The sequence below is a fragment of the Giraffa tippelskirchi genome, chromosome 4 (genome assembly GCF_054371585.1).
Source record: "Giraffa tippelskirchi isolate mGirTip1 chromosome 4, T2T-mGirTip1v1.2.pri, whole genome shotgun sequence".
Classification (NCBI taxonomy): Eukaryota; Metazoa; Chordata; class Mammalia; order Artiodactyla; family Giraffidae; genus Giraffa; species Giraffa tippelskirchi.
Window position 1 is genome coordinate 172,306,468 of NC_137278.1, and position 19,319 is coordinate 172,325,786.

At 49.9% G+C, this 19,319-nt stretch overlaps 1 protein-coding gene across 1 annotated transcript; it reads right to left on the reverse strand.

Moving 5' to 3' along the window:
* Positions 1–570: 570 nt before the first annotated feature.
* On the reverse strand, positions 571–1,839 carry SSTR3 (somatostatin receptor 3). Its single transcript, XM_081587450.1, has one exon. The coding sequence runs from the start codon at positions 1,837–1,839 to the stop codon at positions 571–573; it is 1,269 nt and encodes a 422-aa protein (XP_081443576.1).
* Positions 1,840–19,319: the final 17,480 nt, after the last annotated feature.

Below are 19,319 nucleotides of genomic sequence, written 5' to 3' on the forward strand. Positions count from 1 at the left end.
GAAGGGGAGAGCCCGTCTGTACCTCTCCGCTTGTTTGAGCTGTGCGTGCTGTGCATGCTAAGTCGCTTTAGTCATGTCTGACTCTTTGTGACCCTATGGAATATAGCCCACCAGGCTTCTCTGTTCATGGGATTCTCCAGGCAAGAATAGTGGAGTGGCTTGCCATGCCCTCCTCCAGGGGACCTTCCTGACCCGGGATCAAACCCTCATTTCCTGTGGCTCCTGCATTGCAGGCAGATTCTTTACCCCTGAGCCACCAGGGAAGTCCCACCCCTCCCCTTATCCTGACCCTATTCAGGAACATCAGCCCAGCAGTGATGCCCCTCCAGACTTCATCAGATAGAGCTCATCCAGGCTGCTCTCTCCCATCCCTGAGTCACAGAGGAGAACACAAGGCCCAGAGAGGGGAAGCCACCTATCTGAGGTCACACAGTAAGTCACACAGCAAGGGGATTAGAGCCCAGGTCTCCGAACATTTCATCATGGGCCCCTGCTACCTCAGGTGGCACACCCTAGGTGCACTCACAGTCTTTGCCCTTTTCTCGGGCTACCCTGGCCCTCCACAGGCCCCTACAGATAGCTGATGTGCAGCGTGTCGGATTTCTCCCCAGCCGAGGGTTCTTGGGGTAGGAACTGATGCTCCTTGCTGGTGGTGCCGCTGGGAGGCCGCTCCTGTCCGCTGGGACCCAGTTGTATGATCTGGTTGGCCCGGCCATTCATCTCCCCCCGGTCACCCTGCTTCCCTGCTCCCTCATGCCGGTCCTCCCCATCTCCATCCTCCTCTTCCTCCTCCGTCTTCTCTGGAGGCCCCACGGGAGGCTCCTGGTTTTGCACACGGCGAGAAGGCCTCAGCAGGATCCTTCGGAAGCCCTGCTTGAAGCGGTAGGAGAGGAAGCCATAAAGGATGGGGTTGGCACAGCTGTTGGCATAGGGCAGGGCCACCACCAGGAAATAGAGGCCAAAGAAGGCAGGCTCCTCGGGCAGCGGGCACACCACATTGATGATGTTAAGCACATAGAAGGGCATCCAGCAGAGGACGAAGAGTGCCACCACGGCCACCACCATGCGCGTGACCTTGCGCTCAGAATGCCGCCGCCGCTGGCACGAGGGGGCCCGCACCCGCCGCCCGGCGGAGCGCACCTTGACCACAATGAGCAGGTAGCAGAGGCAGATGACCAGCAGCGGCCCAAAGAAGCCCAGCGCGGCTGTGTAGATGATGAAGCCTGCCCGCCAGGCAGCCGCCGGCTCAGGCCACTGCATGTGGCAGGTGCTCATGCCACGGGGCACACCCGAGAAGACCACCACGGGCAGCACCACTACGGCCGAGGCCACCCAGACAGCCGCACTGACTGTGCGGGCCACGGGCGCTGTGCGCCAGCGGGCTGAGCGGGTGGGGTGCACCACTGCCAGGTAGCGGTCCACACTCATGACCGTGAGGCAGAAGATGCTGGTGAACTGGTTGATGCCATCCACAGCCATGACCAGGCGGCACATGAGGGAGCCGAAGGGCCAGTAGGACAGGGCGTTCTGGGCCGCCAGGAAGGGCAGCCCCAGCATGAAAAGCTCATCGGCCAGTGCCAGGTTGAGGATGTAGACATTGGTGACCGATGGCGTGGCCGTCTGTCGCAGGACCACGTAGATGACTAGGGAGTTGCCCAGCAGGCCCACCACACACACCACCAGGTAGACCAGTGGGATCAGAATGCCGCTGACAGCCAGCCCTGCTGCACTTGACACTGCGGACACATTTCCGAGGACAGCATCTGGGGGCCATGCCGAGGAGGTGTTCCCAGGTTCCGAGGTCGCAGGCACCAGTGAAAGAGAGCCAGGGGTGTTCATGGCCAAGAGAGGGTGGGTCAGCAGCCAGCTATTGCCCTGGAGGAGAGAGGACACAGCTTGGTCAGGGCAGGGCAGGGCTTTCTCTTCGTGGCCACTCCCCCATCACACTGAACTTAGAAACTCCCTGGGCACTTTCCTGCTCAGAGTTGGACGAGTCATTCATTTATTCTGCACAGGCCAGCAAGGGAGGCCGGCAAGGTAGCCCCACTTCTCAGATAAGAAAGCTGAATCTTAGAGAGGTAAAGTGAACACCCTATATGATGTAGTAAGGGTGCAGCCGGGGACTCGGGCTTGCTTGCTCCAGAGGGCAAGACCAGCAGTGGCCTGGTACCTTCCCCTGTGCACAGGACGAGTGTTCCACAAATGTTTCAGTAAAAGGGCGAGTGGATCATTCAGTCAGCTGCTGACAACATAGGTCCTTTTCTCTATACCAGCCCTTTTCAAATGCTTTTGACACCAGTGACTTTTATATTGCAACTCAATGATGTCATACTGTTCTATAACACAATATGTGCCCTTTCTATATAAAATCACCTCACTGGCAGAGACCCAAGTGTATCACCCACTGAGATAGACTCTGAGATAGACTGTGTCCTTCCCACCCCTACACGATGTGTTAAAACCCAAACCTCCAGTGTGATGGTGTTAGGAGGGAGGGCCTCAGTAGGGGGTGATTAGGACACAGGGTTAGAGTTCTCCTGAATGGGATTAGTGCTCTTCTGAAGAAAGGTACCAGATCCCTTCTGCCATGGGAGGAAACAGCTGGAAAACAGCCAGCTGGGAACCAGGAAGCAGGTCCTCACCAGATACTGAATCTCCTGGCACCTTGATTTTGGGTTTCCCCACCTCCAGAATGGTGAGGAAAGAATTTCTGTTGTGTATAAACCACCCAGTCTACGGTATTCTGTTAGAGCAACCCGGACAGACTAAGACACCCCCAACAGGTCTCAGCTCGCACACTTGAAAACACTGCTGCATGTCACCCATCCTTAACGTTGAGCCAAAGTCTCTAGATGAACTTCAGCGGATCCATAACCACCCCCAACCCCCTGCCCAAACTCCGGTGAAAGGTAACACCGCCTTGTATTTTCTGGGCAGAGCCCAGCGCATTCATCTGATTCCTCAGATTCTGAAGTAAAGAACCACATGCTCAGAGGCGTCCCCTTCCCTGGGAATCAAAGCCCCTGAGGATCCTCTCGGCCTGGCCCATCCCACTGCGCCCCCAACAAAGAGGCCCTGCCTAGGATGACGGACTATGATCTTGGGGGCTGGGAGGCTGCCGTCCCTCCTGCTCCCAAGGCTGACTGATGGTGGAGAAATTCACAACACGCTGGAGGTGAGGACAAGAATAGTCAGCTACCCCCTGTACCAGTGGGGTGGGCTCCTCTGAGAAGAGGGCACTTCAAGGGGGCCTTGAAGTGTGAGTAAGAGCTTGTCCAGCGGCTCGGTGGGAACCAGCACCCCACCCACTGTGTGAGCACCTTCTTACCGCACTTCTCCTATGTTATGAGGAGCCGGGCCTCCTGCCGGCGTCCCTGCTGGACTTGACTCTTCTTAAGCATGGAGATGCTCATATTCAGCTCTGGTCCTTTCCCGTGTCCCTTCCACACAAGTTCTGTCTCAGTGTCTGAGGCACTGAGTGAATCAGAGGAATCCTAGGTGGATAAATCTCGACACAAAGGGAGGATAAACTGCTGACGGAGGGGATCCAGGCCCTGCTGGGGGAGGGCCCCTGGCCTAGGATGCCCTTGCCTCCTCAGCAGGACTCCCTGGCTCTCTGGAGACCCAGTTATAGGCCAGGACTGAAGGCCAGAGCCTCCTCTGGTACTGGACCTTCTCCCTTTTCCAAATGACGCCGCCTCCCCCAGTCCCTTGGCTGCTGGCTTCCCTGACTCCCTAGGGAAACCCCAAGGGAGAAAGAAAGCTCTCAGAGGAACCTTCCTCCAGTGTCCCCTGCCTGCCCAGCGCTGGACCTGAAATGCCTTCAACAGGACCTATAGTCCCCACTGCCCTGTCCTGACACCGCTTTTCAGATGCGAAGCTCCTTCAGAGGGGAGGCACCCCAACTCAGAGCAGATACCTCGGGTGGGTGAGCGTATCTGGTTGCCCTTGCCCGATGACCTGGATCTTCCAAGGACTCTGAGAAGGCAGGGCGATGCCAAGAACGGGAAAGAACCCCTTCGCCCTGGCTCCTCCTGATGCTTCCCCAGGCAGGCTGAGCTCAGAGCATCCCCTCCTCGCTCCTCCAAGCCTCAGGAGAGACTTCAACCTGCCGTCACCCCAGGCACTAGTCGAGGGGCAGTCTGAATGGTGGGCTCATAGGATCCTAACAGTACTGCCAGTCCCTGGTAACTGAGCCCTGACTGCCAGGCTCCAGGCTCAGCAGTGATGTGCAGCATCCTATAGGGTCTTATGAAGGAGGCACTAGGTTGTCCCCACAGTACACACAGGGAACAAATGAGGCCATGCGCTTGGCTCACACAGTTGGGAAGGGGCAAAGCTGGGAGGATTCGTTGTACCAATTCCCAAGCCCTCCATTTCACAGGCTGGCAGACTGAGGCCAGGCCTAGAGAAGGCACTTATTTCAGGATCATAACTGGTCAGGGAAACCAGCTGGCATCCAGCTTTCCTACCAGCCTATTCAGAACTCTCCTTACTGCTCCTCAGCCTCTTGAACTATTAAGATCATGGACCCAAATCCCTAGACCCTTAGAGACTTAAAAATTGAATTTTAGAGTCTTAGAACTGACTTGTAGAGTCATAGATTTTTAGACTCTGTGTCTTTGAATTGGAGAAGGTCAGATTTCCAGAATGCTGGAATCTGCCCTTAGACACAGAGTTGCGAATCTGGGAACTTAAGAGTCCAGACCTCCTTGGTTGGGGAGCTCTACGTCACCCATCTATCCACCTCATCTCCTTGTGTGCAGATTCTCTTTATAGCATCCCCGTCAGGTAGCCAATCACAGCATAGGGCTGGAGGAGGGAGGCTCCTAAGAGAGGAGCAGTGAGCCAGGCAAACCTAATTTCCAGGCTGCAGGGACAGATGCCCTGGGGGAAACCTGAGGGTGAGCTCTGAGGACGATGTCTCCTGCCCAGACACACACCTGTGTACCCACACACACGCACACGTGCTAACACACATGGCCTTGGAAGGAACACAGTGTACCAGCCAGGCCATGCCTTCATACAGGAGAATGAAATAGCCCCTCCCAGAACCCCTGGCCCCCCTGGAAGACTCCCTGCCTCCGCCTTTATCTGGGCGCATCTTCCCTGTCAAAGTTTAACTGACCAGAGTGCCAGAAGCAAGGAAATTATAGCTTTCCTTGGGGTGTAAGTCAGACCTGCAATTTAGATGCTGCCTTTTAAGGAGCCGGGGTACTGTGCATGATCTGGTTCATCCTTTGGAGAGGAGGGCCTTTTTCTCTCTGTCTGGTTTATCTTTGGCACAAGCTTGCCTGAAAACCGGGGGCAGACTCCTTGGAGGACTTTTCCAGAGGGAACAAGGGTCCAGAGAGGGTGAGTGGCTGCCCTGAGCCACACAGCAATTCAGAACAGCCCTCAGGGATACCAGATCATTCTCCATTTGTCTATTTCCCACCCCCTTCCCTTCTAGATTGCTGGCTTTTAGGCACAGGACCCTGAGTTATTTGTACCTGTAACCCTAGCATCTAGCACAGCACCCAGGACATCTGCAGATGTGAACAGACCAAGAAGTTCAGCAAGTAGAACTCTGAGACAGGTGGGAAGATGCTCTTAGGATGGGTTTCAAACATACATCATGAGATCCTCACCAAGTCCAAGAGGGAAGGTTTTTAGAGAGGAGGAAGTTGAGGCTCAGAGAAGTTCGGTAAGTTGTACAAGGTCACTCAGCTGGTAAGTGGGAGGCCAGAAATTGAGCCCACTTCTGACTATTACTAAACCATCAATGCCTCCTGGTTCTGCAGGCTTCCCTGAAGGCCTCAGGCTGAGAGACATCAAGGACTGAGACAGCCCTGGACAACACAGGCTGATGGTCTCTGGCTGACTCCGCATTCTGCTTGCTCTCGGCTCCCTTAGGCCTGTCCCCCAGGAAGAGCCCCAGATGGTCTGTGCCCACTTCAGATCTGACCCCCATGAGCACAGCCCACAAGCCCACAGCCCCTAGATTGGGGACTTAGGGTCTGCCACAAAGGAATGATGCCAAATTGCTGGGTGACCTTGGACAACTCACTTCCCACCTCTGGACCTCAATTTCCTCCTATTAAAGGAAGACGAGTGTACCCACCTCCCAGGGTTGTTGTAAAGATTAAATGGGAGTGTGCTGAGCACAGTGCCCAGTCCAGAAGGGGAGCTCAGGAAAGCTGGCATTTAAGCTAAATGCAATGAGGCATCTGGTTTGTCCAGCTCCGACACTGCTCTTTTGTGATTCCAAGATTCTGGAGTCATGGTATGAGATTCCGAGATTAATGCCCACCACCCCACCACCCCTGCCAGGCCCCTTCTGTCCACCAAGAGGTCACAGGAAGTCCTCCTTTCTCCCTGGACCTTCCTACCCTCTCCCAGCCCCCAGTCCCAGCCTCCCAAGTTCATCCGGGGCAGAGGGTGGGTTCCGGCACCCCACCCTCTGGGACCCCATCCAGGCCCCAGCCTCCTTACCTGCCCATGGGGTGAGGGCTTCCCTCCTTGCTGCCAGGCTGGTTATCATTCTGCTGTCCCCTCTCCCTGCCCAGTCCCCAGGCGTCCCCGACCACCCCTGAGCTGGGGTCCCCACACAGTACCCACTTCTAGACTGCTGGCAGGACCGGACCCCCTCCTAGGCCTGCAGCGGCCACAGCCACGTCTGCCCACAGAGCCGCTCCCATCTGGTCTCCGGCCCTGACTTCCCACCGCCTGGTGCGTCACCCCCACCCCCAACTGCAGGACACGTCCTGGGTGGTGGGGGGAAGGGACACAGATGGGGGGTCTGCAGGCAGGAGGCTGGGGGTGGGGTGCAGGGAGAAATCTCCCAAGGAAAAGAAGAGAAATGAGGAACAGAGGACTATAAGAAACCAATAGAAAGAGAGGGGAAACGGGGGTCGGTCGGAGGTGGAAAGACAAGGAGAGACAGAGAGAGAGAAGACGGTGAGTGGGTGGAAAGCCAGAATGAGGGGGAGTGATGAGAAATGCGTGACAGGAGAAGAGAAAGAGGAGGAAAGAGCAGAGAAGGGGCCAGAGGGAGGGATGCAGAGAGAGATGCAGGGAAAGAGCGCGGGGAAGGAGGGGGTGGCAGGGAGAGTGACAGAGAAGGATTGTGCCACAGATGGTGACATGGAGAGCCAGGCAAGGAGGGGGCAGGAGTGGGGGTGCGGGAGGGGCCGGGAGGAGGGGCCGGGAGGAGGGGCCAGAGCGCAGGTGCGGGTGAGGGAGGAGGAGCGGCAGGTTAGGGGAGGAGGCTGGAAGGGGGGGGACAGATCTTGTTACCGGGGAGATTTCAGCCACCCACGCTGGCCTTGGCTCTCGAAAGGGGTTGGAAAGGAGAGTGTGGTACTCAGGGGAGCTGGGGGCCGAGAGCCAGTGGCAGGACGCGTCCGAGGCCACGGTGCACACATCCCCCAGGACGACAGCTGGGTTCCAAGGTCAGTGCTGCAAGGAGGGCTGGGAGCAAGGGGCGAGCACTGGGTGGGGAGTCCACAGTGCTGTGGTCTGGGTCCCCCAGCCACAGAGGGAAGCTGGGTGGGGACTATCAGCCCTGAGACTGGTTGAGTCTGGGGAGCCCCCAGCCAGGGTGAGGAATAGAAAGGTAGGGTAAAGAATAACTACTTCAGGCTTTGGGGGCCAAGAGACAACATGAAAGCTATTATACAGGAGAGCACAAATTCCCACTCTTTGTCAATTGACAACATTTCAAATATAATAATAGTAATCGAGGACTTTTTTTTTTTTTTTGGTGATACAGATCTACTACTGAGAAGAGAATTCTTTTTTTCTCTTTTTTTTTTGGAGAAGGGTAATATTTTGCTTCATTGGAGTTCAAAGTTATCATTTCCTTTCATCATATCTATTGCAAATGGTCTTCTGTAAAACCCATCCCTTAGCTGGCAGGCTTTAAAAAAAAAAAACAGGCAGTGAGCCAGACTTGGCCCCTGGACCATATTTGCCAACCCTTAAGATCTCTGTCTGGAGCTTAAGCACAGGCCTGATTGCCCCTGGATGCCATGCCCCAGCTCATGCCAACCAACCATGTGACCATAGGTAAGTTATCCCTTCTCTGGGCCTCAGTTTCCTCATCCAGACCATGGGGAGATTGTTGTTCACTTGCTACATCATGTCTAACTCTTTGTGACCCCATGAACTGCAGGATGCCAGGCTTCCCTGTCCTTCACCATCTCCTGGAGTTTGCTCAAACTCATGTCCATTGAGTCGATGATGCCAACTCATCCTCTGTTGCCGCCTTCACCTCCTGACCTCAATCTTTCCCAGCATCAGGGTATTTTCCAATGAGTTGGGTCTTCGCATCAGGTGGCAAAAGTATTGGAGCTTCAGCTTCAGCATCAGTCCTTGAGTATGGAGGGTTGCTTTCTTTTAGGACTGACTGGTTTGATCTCCTATCCAAGGGACTCTCAAGAGTCTTCTCCAGCAACACAGTTTGAAAGCATCAATTCTTTGGCACTCAGCCTTGTTTATGGTCCCGCTTTCACAACCATACGTGACTACTGGAAAAACCATAGCTTTGACTGACGTTTATCAGTAAAGTTGTCTCTGCTTTTTAATACACTGTCCAGGTTTGTCACAGCTTTTCTTCCAAGAAACAAGCACCTTTTAATTTCATGGCTGCAGTCACCATTCACAGTGATTTTGGAACCCAAGAAAATAAAATCTGTCACTGCTTCCACTTTTCCCCCTTCTATTTGCCACAAAATGATGGGACCAGATGCCATGACCTTTATTTGTTGAATGTTGAGTTTTAAACCAGCTTTTTCACTCTCCTCTTTCACCTTCATCAAGAGGCTCTTTAGTTCCTGTTCACTTTCTGCCATTAAAGTGGTATCATCTGCATATCTGAGGTTGCTGATACTTCTCCCAGCAATTTTGATTCCAGATTCTGGGCAGATGGGACTCAGTCATTCCTAAGTTCCTCTTTCAACAAGAGCATCATAAGTGCATCAGGATCAGGTAGTAACGACAGCCCTTTGGGCTTCCCTGGTGGCTCAGCCGGTAAAGAATCTGCCTGCAATGCAGGAGACCTGGGTTTGATCCCTGATTTGGGAAGACCCCCTGGAGAAGGGAATGGCAGCATTCTGGCCTGGAGAATTCCTTGGACTGTATAGTCCATGGGGTCGCAAAGAGTCGGACATGACTGAGGAACTTTCACTTTCATTTCTTTTATGAAGCCTGCATCCCCAACCGGCCGCATCACCGAGCCTCGTGGCCACCACACCGCCAGTGGTGAGCAGTGTTAGCATATTCAATTTCCAGATGGAGAAGCCAGGGTCAGAGAGGGCGAGCAGTTTGCTCAGATCACACAGCTAGTGAGTGGAAAAGCAGAGTGACTTCGTGCCAAAGGCATCTTAAGTACCTTGCCCACTTGGGTGGCCTGACTCCTCAGAAGGCAAACGGAAGTAAGAGCCAGAAAGGCAGGGAAGGAATCTTTATTGAGCACCTACGATGCACCAGGCCCCTTTCCATACTGGGCCATTCCTCAGGACCAGGCTGGACTGACTCTGTGGCTAGGTCCCCAGTGTTCGTGTGTTATAGACCCTCAGAGAGCCAGCAAGACAATGCCTGCAGAGGTGGCAGTCAGCACACAGTAGACTATGGGGGACACAGCGCTTCTGCCTAGATCCCATTCCCCAACAAAGCCCTCCCTCCAGGCATCAGTGATCTGTGTGCACAAGTTCAAAAGGGGCAGGTAGGCTCTGAGACTCCTAGGAATGAGAGGTGACATCAGAGACACTGTCCCTCTCTCACCCAAGGCCCTCTGGCAGCTTCTCAGAATCTCACAATAAAGCCTAGCCCCTGCAGCCCAGCAGGCTTTACACCCTCCCGGCCTTGCTGCCTGCACGAGTCTCCTCTGCTGATTTCCTTCACCTACCTGTGGGTTAGGCACACCCAGCCTCTTTCAGTCAGTCTTCTGTTCTGTCCTCCATTCACTCATTAGACGGGTGATCTCAGAACGTCTCTGCTGGTGAGAGAGATAGGGCGGGAAGGGCTGTGCTCTGTGCTGAGGTGAGGACCTGCTTGTGTGTTTGAGGGATCAGGAGGAGACCAGCATAGCTGGAGAAGAGGGAGGCAGGAAGGCTGGCGAGGCCAGAATACACAGGACTTGTCATCTCAGGCCGAATGTGTTGGGAGTCTCGCAGGACATGAGCAGAGGAGTCTTGTGATGGTTTTCAAAGGTTCACCAGTCTGGAACCGGTGAGAAAGTATTGGTCATCCTCAGGGCTTTTGCACAGGCTGTGCCCCTTGTTGGGATACTCTCCATGTTTTCTGTGTTGGGCTGTGAGCTCCAGAAGAGCAGACTCTGTATGTGTCCCCGTGGTGTCCCCATACCTGGCACCAGCCTGGCACTGCACGTTCAATGAGGAGAGAATGGATGGATGGATGAATGGTTAGCTGCAGTGAAAGGAAGAAGGAGAGACCAATCTGCTGAACATCAGCTGGAGATTGAAGAGGTGGTGAGGGATCCTGGACACCAGGTTAGGGGAAGTGTGACCTGAGGGGAAGTGTGACACTGATTCCCACTCAGGGAGTCTTCCCTCAACAGGAATGGCCCTGGAACCCCCCATCAGCCCCTCCTCCTGGGGAAGGCAAGGCAAAAGGAAGTGCAACTCCACACCTGTGAGCTCTGGGGAGCTGGCACGCTGTGTCTGGGAGCTGTGGAGTGGCCCTGCCCTGCTTGGCACTGAGGTCCATGGCGCACCTCTAACCTGGGCCTGAACCTGACACCTTGGTCTGTCACGTCTACCTGGTGTCCTGGAGGGGTTGTCGAGCCCACTTCTCCAAAACAGAACAATGTTATGTCTTCCCCATCAGACTCTGACCTCCTCAAACCTAGGGTCATGCCTCCAGCCTCAGTCTAGAGGGCTCCCCAAGACTGATTGTGTCTCTGCCATCAGACGTGTGGTTTTCCAAAAACTGGGACCCAGACTCCTCCTATCCCTGAGAAGCAGGATAGATCTTCCTTCTCCTTCTCCTCCACAATGCACAGGATAGAGCTGGCCACTGGGCAGCTACTGATGCTGAGGTCTGTCCTCTCAACTAAGAAGATATTAGCCAAAACCCCTTCCCAGCCCAGGCCCTGGGGTTTTGTTGTCACTGGAGTCCCTATTAAGGGTGTCCTTGCTCAGAGGGTAAAGTGTCTGCCTGCAATGCGGGAGGCCCAGGTTCAGTCCCTGGGTTGGGAAGATCCCCTGGAGAAGGAAATGGTAACCCACTCTGGTACTCTTGCCTGGAAAATTCCATGGACCAAGAAGCCTGGTAGGCTACAGTCCATAGGGTCACAAAGAGTAGGACACAACTGAGCGACTTCACTTTCACTTTCTTTTCTGGTTCATCAGCTCTTGCTGTCTCCTCCTGGGGTTGAATCTCAGCTTTGCCACTTATTGACTGTGTGACCTGAGATATGTAACTTAACCTCTCTGAACTGCAGTCCATCATCTTCAACACCTACTGCACAAGATCACAGGGAATGAGAATTAGTTAACTCTTTTCCCCAGCAACAGTTCCCAGGGACACTTCCTGCAGTCGAGAAAGATGGGTTAGCAGACCGGGCTGGTGAGTTTGAGTCCCTGATCTGCTTCAATCAAGCAACACGACTTTGAGAAACTCGTCTGCAAACCTTCTTCTTCAGTATCATGTGCCCCCACTTCCCACTCAGCCCCAAAGTTTCATGAAAAGGTCAAATGAAGGAAATGCCTGTCTGCTTGTCTCTACCCCTCCCCACACCAAGCCTTATTGCTGTTACTTGAAACTCTCATCTTTCTACCTGTCCCCTGCTCTCCGTCCCTGAAGCTCCCTTCTGGGCCAGACCACCATCACCTCTTATTGGTCCGCCTGGTTCTGCCCTCATCCCCTCCTCACCAAGGAGAAAGAGTCTGTTAAAAACAAGTCATGTCAGTTGCTTCCACCTTGAGACCATTCTAACGCCACTGTAACTGTAGAATGAAATCCAAGATCCCCACCATGGCTGGGTACCCATTTAAGCTGCCTCTGCCTGCATCTCTTCCCACTCACCCATCTTCTCTTTCTAAGAGACATGGCCTTCAGGGAAAACACACATGCCCCAGACCCTTTGCACAAGCTGTTCCCAGGCTCTCTCTCCATCCTTCAAGAGGTTTAGGGTGTCAGATGCTCAGGGACGCCTTCTCTGAAGTCTTTTTATCCTCTGAACTTGCTCCTCTGTGCTTCCTTTTTATCTGTAATGCAATTATTTTTAATTTGCTTTTATCAAAGTACTGTTTGCAAGTAAATGTTACAAACCAATGGTGTTAAACAGATTTGTAACAGCAGAAAAAATGGGAGTTCTCCTTTGGCCCTGATCCATTCTCTATCCCAGAGGAAATTTCACCCCATTAGCTATTTCTCCTTGTATTTATCTCCATCTTGTTAAATAACCCATTTATTTTTCTATCACTTTAATCCCCAGTTTTACCCATCAATACTGACTTCATATTATGGTAAAAAGATTTTAGACTTCTTGCACATTCTAGTTTCTTTTCCCCATCTTCTCAACGTAACATACTTTCTTATAAATGTGTATTCAGTGTTTCTGTTATTAATTCAATGTAAATATTACTCCCTGCTCAGCCAGGAGTTAATAATTGTCTCATTTTTCATTTGCTTCAGTTCAGCTCAGCTCAATCACTCAGTCACGTCCAACTCTTTGTGACCCCAGGGACTGCAGCACGACAGGCTTCCCTGTCCATCACCAACTCCCGGAGTTTACTCAAACTCATGTCCTCTGAGTCAGTGATGCCATCCAACCATCTCATCCTCTGTCATCCCCTTCTCCTCCCACCTTCAATCTTTCCCAGCATCAGTATCTTTTCAAATGAGTCAGTTCTTCTCATCAGGTGGCCAAAGTATTGGAGTTTCAGCTTCAACATCAGTCCTTTCAATGAATATTCAGGACCGATTTCCTTTAGGATGGACTGGCTGAATCTCCTTGCAGTCCAAGGGACTCTCAAGAGTCTTCTCCAACACCACAGTTCAAAAGCATCAATTCTTTGGTGCTCAGCTTTCTTTATAGTGCAACTCTCACATCCATACATGACTACTGGAAAAACCATAGCTTTGATAAGACAGACCTTTGTTGGCAAAGTAATGTCTCTGCTTTTAAATATGCTGTCTAGGTTGGTCATAACTTTTCTTCCAAGGAGAAAGTGTCTTTTAATTTCATGGCTGCAGTCACCATCAGCAGTGATTTTGGAGCCCCAAAATATAAAGTCAGCCACTGTTGCCACTGTTTCCCCATCTATTTGCCATGAAGTGATGGGACCAGATGCCATGATCTTAGTTTTCTGAATGTTGAGTTTTAAGCCAACTTTTTCACTCTCCTCTTTCACTTTCATCAAGAGGCTATTTAGTTCTTCTTCACTTTCTGCCATAAGGATGGTGTCATCTGCGTATCTGAGGTTATTGATATTTCTTCCGGCAAACTTGTTTCCAACTTGTGCTTCGCCCAGTCCAGCATTTCTCATGATGTACTCTGCATATAAGTTAAATAAGCAGGGTGACAGTATACAGCCTTGACCTACTCCTTTCCCAATTTGGAACCAGTCTGTTGTTCCATGTCCAGTTCTAACTGTTGCTTCTTGACCTGCATACAGATTTCTCAGGAGGCACATCAGGTGCTCTGGAATTCCCATTTCTTTCAGAGTTTTCCACAGTTTATTGTGATCCACACAGTCAAAGGCTTTGGCATAGTCAATAAAGCAGAAGTAAATGTTTTTCTGGAACTCTCTTGCTTTTTCGATGATCCAGCGAATGTTGGCTATTTGATCTCTGGTTCCTTGGCCTTTTCTAAATCCAGCTTGAACATCTGGAAGTTCACAGTTCACATACTGATGAAGCCTGGCTTGGAGAATTTTGAGTATTACTTTGCTAGTGTGTGAGATGACTGCAATTGTGCAGTAGTTTGAGCATTCTTTGGCATTGCCTTTCTTTGGGATTGGAATGAAAACTGACCTTTTCCAGTCCTGTGGCCACTGCTGAGTTTTCCAAATGTGGTGGCACATTGAGTGTAGCACTTTCACAGCATCATCTTTTAGGATTTGAAATAGCTCAACTGGAATTCCATCACCTCCACTAGCTTTGTTTGTAGTGATGCTTCCTAAAGCCCACTTGACTTCACATTCCAGGATGTCTGGCTCTAGGTGAGTGATCACACCGTCATGATTTTCTGGGTTGTGAAGATCCTTTTTGTACAGTTCTTCTGTGTATTCCTACCACCTCTTTTTAATAACTTCTGCTTCTGTTAGGAATTTTAGGAGTCAGCAAACTAAAATGGACTGGAATGGGTGAATTTAACTCAGATGACCATTACATCTACTACTGTGGGCAAGAATCCCTTAGAAGACATGGAGTAGCCATCATAGTCAACAAAAGAGTCTTAAATGCAGTACTTGGATGCAATCTCAAAGCAACAGAATGATCTCTGTTCATTTCCAAGGCAAACCATTCAATATCACAGTAATCCAAGTTTATGCCCTGACCAGTAATGTTGAAGAAGCTGAAGTTGAACGGTTCTAGGAAGACCTACAAGACCTTCTAGAACGAGTGCCCAAAAAAAGATGTCCTTTTCATTATAGGTGACTGGAATGCAAAAGTAGGAAGTCAAGAAACACCTGGAGTAACAGGCAAATTTGGCCTTGGACTACAGAATGAAGCAAGGCAAAGGCTAGCAGAGTTTTGCCAAGAGAGTGCACTGGTCATAGCAAACACCCTCTTCCAACAAGAGAAGACTACACATGGACATCACTAGATGGTCAATACTGAAATCAAATTGCAGCCAAATATGGAGAAACTCTGTACAGTCAGCAAAAACAAGACCGGGAGATGACTGTGGCTCAGATCATGAACTCCTTATTGCCAAATTCAGGCTTAAATTGAAAAAAGTAGAGAAAACCACTAGCCCATTCAGATATGACCTAAATCAAATCCCTTATGATTATACAGTGGAAGTGAGAAATAGATTCAAGGGATTCGATCTGATAGACAGAGTCCCTGAAGAACTATGGACTGGAATTCATGACACTGTGCAGGAGGCAGTGATCAAGACCATCCCCAAGAAAAAGAAATGCAAAAAGGCAAAGTGGTTGTCTGAGGAGGCCTTACAAATAGCTATGAAGGGAAGAGAAGTGAAAGGCAAATGAGAAAAGGAAAGATTTACCCATTTGAATGCAGAGTTCCAAAGACTAGCAAGGAGAGATAAGAAAGTCTTCATTTGCTTAGGGTTTTTTTAAATCTTAGTTTTCTTGAACTAAGCTTTTCCATACACTCCTGAAGCCCCATAAAAACCACACAGAGGGGTTTCCAGGATTTAATTTCAGTGATAATTTTTTCTTTGAGACTCCTAAACTCCTCCTCTCTGACATCCCGGAATTTTTTCTCCACCATCATATCTGGGATTCCGTTCCTTTTTTTCCTGTGTTGGATCCTGTTTCTTGAATCTGATGTCTTCCTCTTTAATGGTTTACTCCCTTATTTTGTTGGCATACATCCTCCAGTAACTTCCTGAGAAAGGGTGCAGGCTTGAAAACCATTAATTCTCCTCTTGCCCTTGTTGACGGCCCAGCTGGGCTTAGAATTCTAGGTTGAAAATCTAAACTGACTCTAGATTGGCAAAGGGCAGTTGTCCAAGTCTCTAGCTTCAAGTTGTATTCTTATCTTCAATCCTTTGTGTATAACTTTAGGTAACTTTTTTTATATCATTCTGGAAGCTTCTACGATCTTTGCTTTATTCCTAAATTTCTGAAATTTTATAATGCTAGGGTTGTGTCCTCATCAACCCCAAGTGTTTGGGGGCATTCAGTGAACCATTTTAATCTGAAGATTCTTAAGTTCTAGGAAAGATTTTTTTTTTTTATTATTTCCTGCTGAACTTTTATTATTTTACTACTGGTCTCATAGATTAATCCCTTAGTTTTCTTGTTGTTTACTTTTACCATATTATTCTATCTTCTGAGGGATTCTCTCTCTCTCTTTTTTTTTTTAGCCTATTTTATCTTCCAACTCTTCTATTTTTAAAAATTTTCATCAGCACATTTTTAATTTCTAAGAGTTCTTTTTCCTTATTATTGCTTTGTTTGGCATTCTATATTTATTTGTGGATATAATACATTTCCTTTTCTAAGGATAGCAATGGTAGTTTCTTTAACATTTTCTTCTGATCACTACTATGTCTCTATTTCATGTTAATTCCTTTTTTTTCTATTTGTTTGATTCGATCTCTTTCATGTTAGAACTTTCCTCAAGTAACTAGTCATCTTTGGTTATCCATTCATTTTGCAGAATAAAGCATTCAAAATTGGACTGGAAACTCTATGTAGGAAGTCAGGACTTGCAAAATAGTGAACATCTCTGTAGGAATAGCTGGATGTTTTGTCAAGAACCATCTATAAGGCTTTTCACTGGTGGTCAAAGCCTGTCCATGGTTTCCTATTTGGGTTGAATATGCCTGGGTGCTTGCATTCCTAAACTGGGTAAGAGAAGGAGGCTGAGGTCTTCTCTGTTAAGTCTTCAGACTTTCACTGAATCCTCTCTTATCAGTCAGCTACTACTGTGTAACAAACAACCACAACAATCCTCTGTGGTGCACAACAATAAGCTTTTATTTCACTACACTCCTTCAGGTTAGCTGGGATTGGTTGATCTAGGCGGGGCTTAGATAGGCTGATCTGCTTTGAGCTGCAGGTTTGCAGGTCATCTGGACACTCCTGCTCCCTGTTTCTTATGTACTCTTGGAAATGGCAGGCTTCCTGGGACTTCTTTCATCAGCACAAGAGAACATGGTGCAAGCACATCAAGCCTCTCCTTTTAAGGTATATGCTAACATCCCATTGGCCAAAAGCAAGTCATACAGCTGAGGCAGCATCAGCAGAGTAGGAAAGCACACTCCTCCCCCAGAGGGAGAGAAAGGGGGGAGTGCTAAGTGTAATCAAATCTACCACATCCCCAGTAATCCGTCTGGGGCCTCACCCCACCTGCTCTGTGGCTAGTGTCCTCGGGTCCAGAAATCTCTGGTTGGATTTCCCTGCCTGGGTTAGAGAGGGGTGGTTGCCTGGCTGCATAGCGCAGGGGAGAGGACCAGGGAGTCTAACTACTTATACAGACTTCCAAACAACCCCCTGTTTTCAGCCTCCTGCCTCACCATCTGTGGTACCTGGGTCTGCCACTTTGGAGCCCCCTCGCGGTTCTGTAAGGCCAGTTGGTTGCATCTCTCCTGTCTCCAACCCCACCCCCCCACCCCCCACCACCCTGCCATGGAAGAGCAGGCACTTAGATTTGTCTTTCCCGGGCTCTGTTAAATCATTTACCACCCTCCATCTGCTCTTCATGCTTATGTGCTGTGGTTTGGGGCCACAGGTGTCTCCTGGTTTCTTTGAAGATGAGAGTTTTGTGTTTCTGTTTCATGTTCTCCTTGTTGTCAGGCTGCTTTTTGGCCGGGGGTGAGGGGGTGGAAGCATCTCTACCTGGCACCTTGAAACCAAGGTTTCTTCATTTTTCTGTTGAGTACATTTTTGTGGTATGTTGCTCAAACCCTGTGGCAGGTGTTGAGTTACACGTCTGTCTTCTGAGCCTCTGGGGAGCAGGCGGCTGGGTCTCACCCCTCTTTGCCCCTCCAGCTCCCAGCACCACTTGGCACAGAGTGTACTGTTAGCATATGGGAACTGAATTGAACTGAACTTCAGACTACATGGATGACTGCTCATCATTTCACTTTCTCAAAGCCTTCCAAAGTCTTCTAGAACTATCCTAGATCTCTGTTTCACTCCCCAGAGCCTACTCTGCCCTGCCTCCCACATCCCATGAGGCCTAGATGGAGTCAAATGGCCCCAGTGTTGAATATTTCTTGGGCAGTGGAGAAGTTAAGAGGATAGGGAGGAGAGTTAAGAGATCAAAGGAAGAGTCAGCAGGGACTTTGGCCCCAGAAGAGGCATTGTTTCAGTATATCATCATATTATCTCTCATGATCCTGTGAGATGGCTGGGCTCAGTCAGCTGGCTCTTCTGTTCCACAGGATGTTGACTGGGGCTGCAGTCATGTGGGGACTCGACTGGGCAGGCATCCAAGATGGCTCCCACACATGACTGATGCCTTGATGAGGACGCTGGAAGGCTGGGCTCAGCTGGGACACTAGAAGGATTGGGTCTCTCTCTGCTTTAAAGTCTTTTTTTTTTTTTTTGGTCTGCTTGTTCATTTATATAAACAACAGAGGCTTATCCAGCATCCACTAGATGCCAGGTACTTGCTAGGATCATGGTGACCCTACATCAAGGATTCTGAGTGGCATAATTACATTTGTAAATGAAGATAATCTCCCAGGATGCCTGATGGAGGTTAGACAAGGCAGGGAGAGTGCAGGCAGGAAGGCTTGAGAGAAGGCATAGCTACTGTCCAAGGGATGATTGCAAGGCCTAGAGCAGGAAGTGATGATGGGCCAGATGACAGGGTAGGTTTAACAGATATTGGGAAGCTGAATTTTCCAGTCTTGGTAACCAGTGAATGCTGGAAGCACAGAATGGGAAAAGCCAGAGGGACCCCTGGCCTCTGTTTTAGAAGAAGACACAAGGATAAGCCAGACTCCAAGACAGAGAGCCCCAAATGAAGTAGGCTTATCTGGTAGGTGCTTTCCTGCCCATTAGGTGATGATTTCATTGCAAGAAGCCAATCCCTGATATCCAGTCCAAGCTTGGCAGTAGCAGGGTGATTGGGACTGGCTGCTGTCAAATGAGTGAACATCACCATGTTGTCAGCTCTTGCCCATAACTAACAGTTCTTCCTGTTTCAAAATTATTCACTGACTTCCCTCAAGGTTTCTCTTTCCTATCTGAAGGCCTTCTGGTCCTCAGCCAATTTGCAAAGCAGTAACGAGTGACTCACCCAATGTCCAGCAAGTTCTGAACACAATGATACAGAGGAAAGAGCATAGAGCTAGGAGTCCTAAGACCTCAAACTAATAGCAGCAGAAAGCATGATTAACAGCAGCATAAACAAATAAGCGGTTTCATTTTTGCTCTGTTCTCTTAACAAGGCAGCCATTGGCAGTAGTTCAACTGCTGACCAAAGTTTTGAGGAATCCAGGCTTTTTTATCTTTCTGCTTCTCCATTCTTAGCATGTTAGGTTGTGTTTTCCTGTTTGTGGTTTCAGGTTCATAAGATGGCTGCTGCAGCTCCAGACATCTCATCAGAATTCATTAGAGAAGGAGCCAGGACACAGGGCAGTGTTGGTTGGTTCTATCATATTTTTTTATGGAGGAAAACCAAAACTTTCACAGAAGCTGCCTCTCCAGTTACTTTCA

Bases quoted from the DNA above. Each gene is read 5' to 3' on its own strand.
- SSTR3 (XM_081587450.1), bottom strand. From the start codon at position 1,839: ATGAACACCCCTGGCTCTCTTTCACTGGTGCCTGCGACCTCGGAACCT.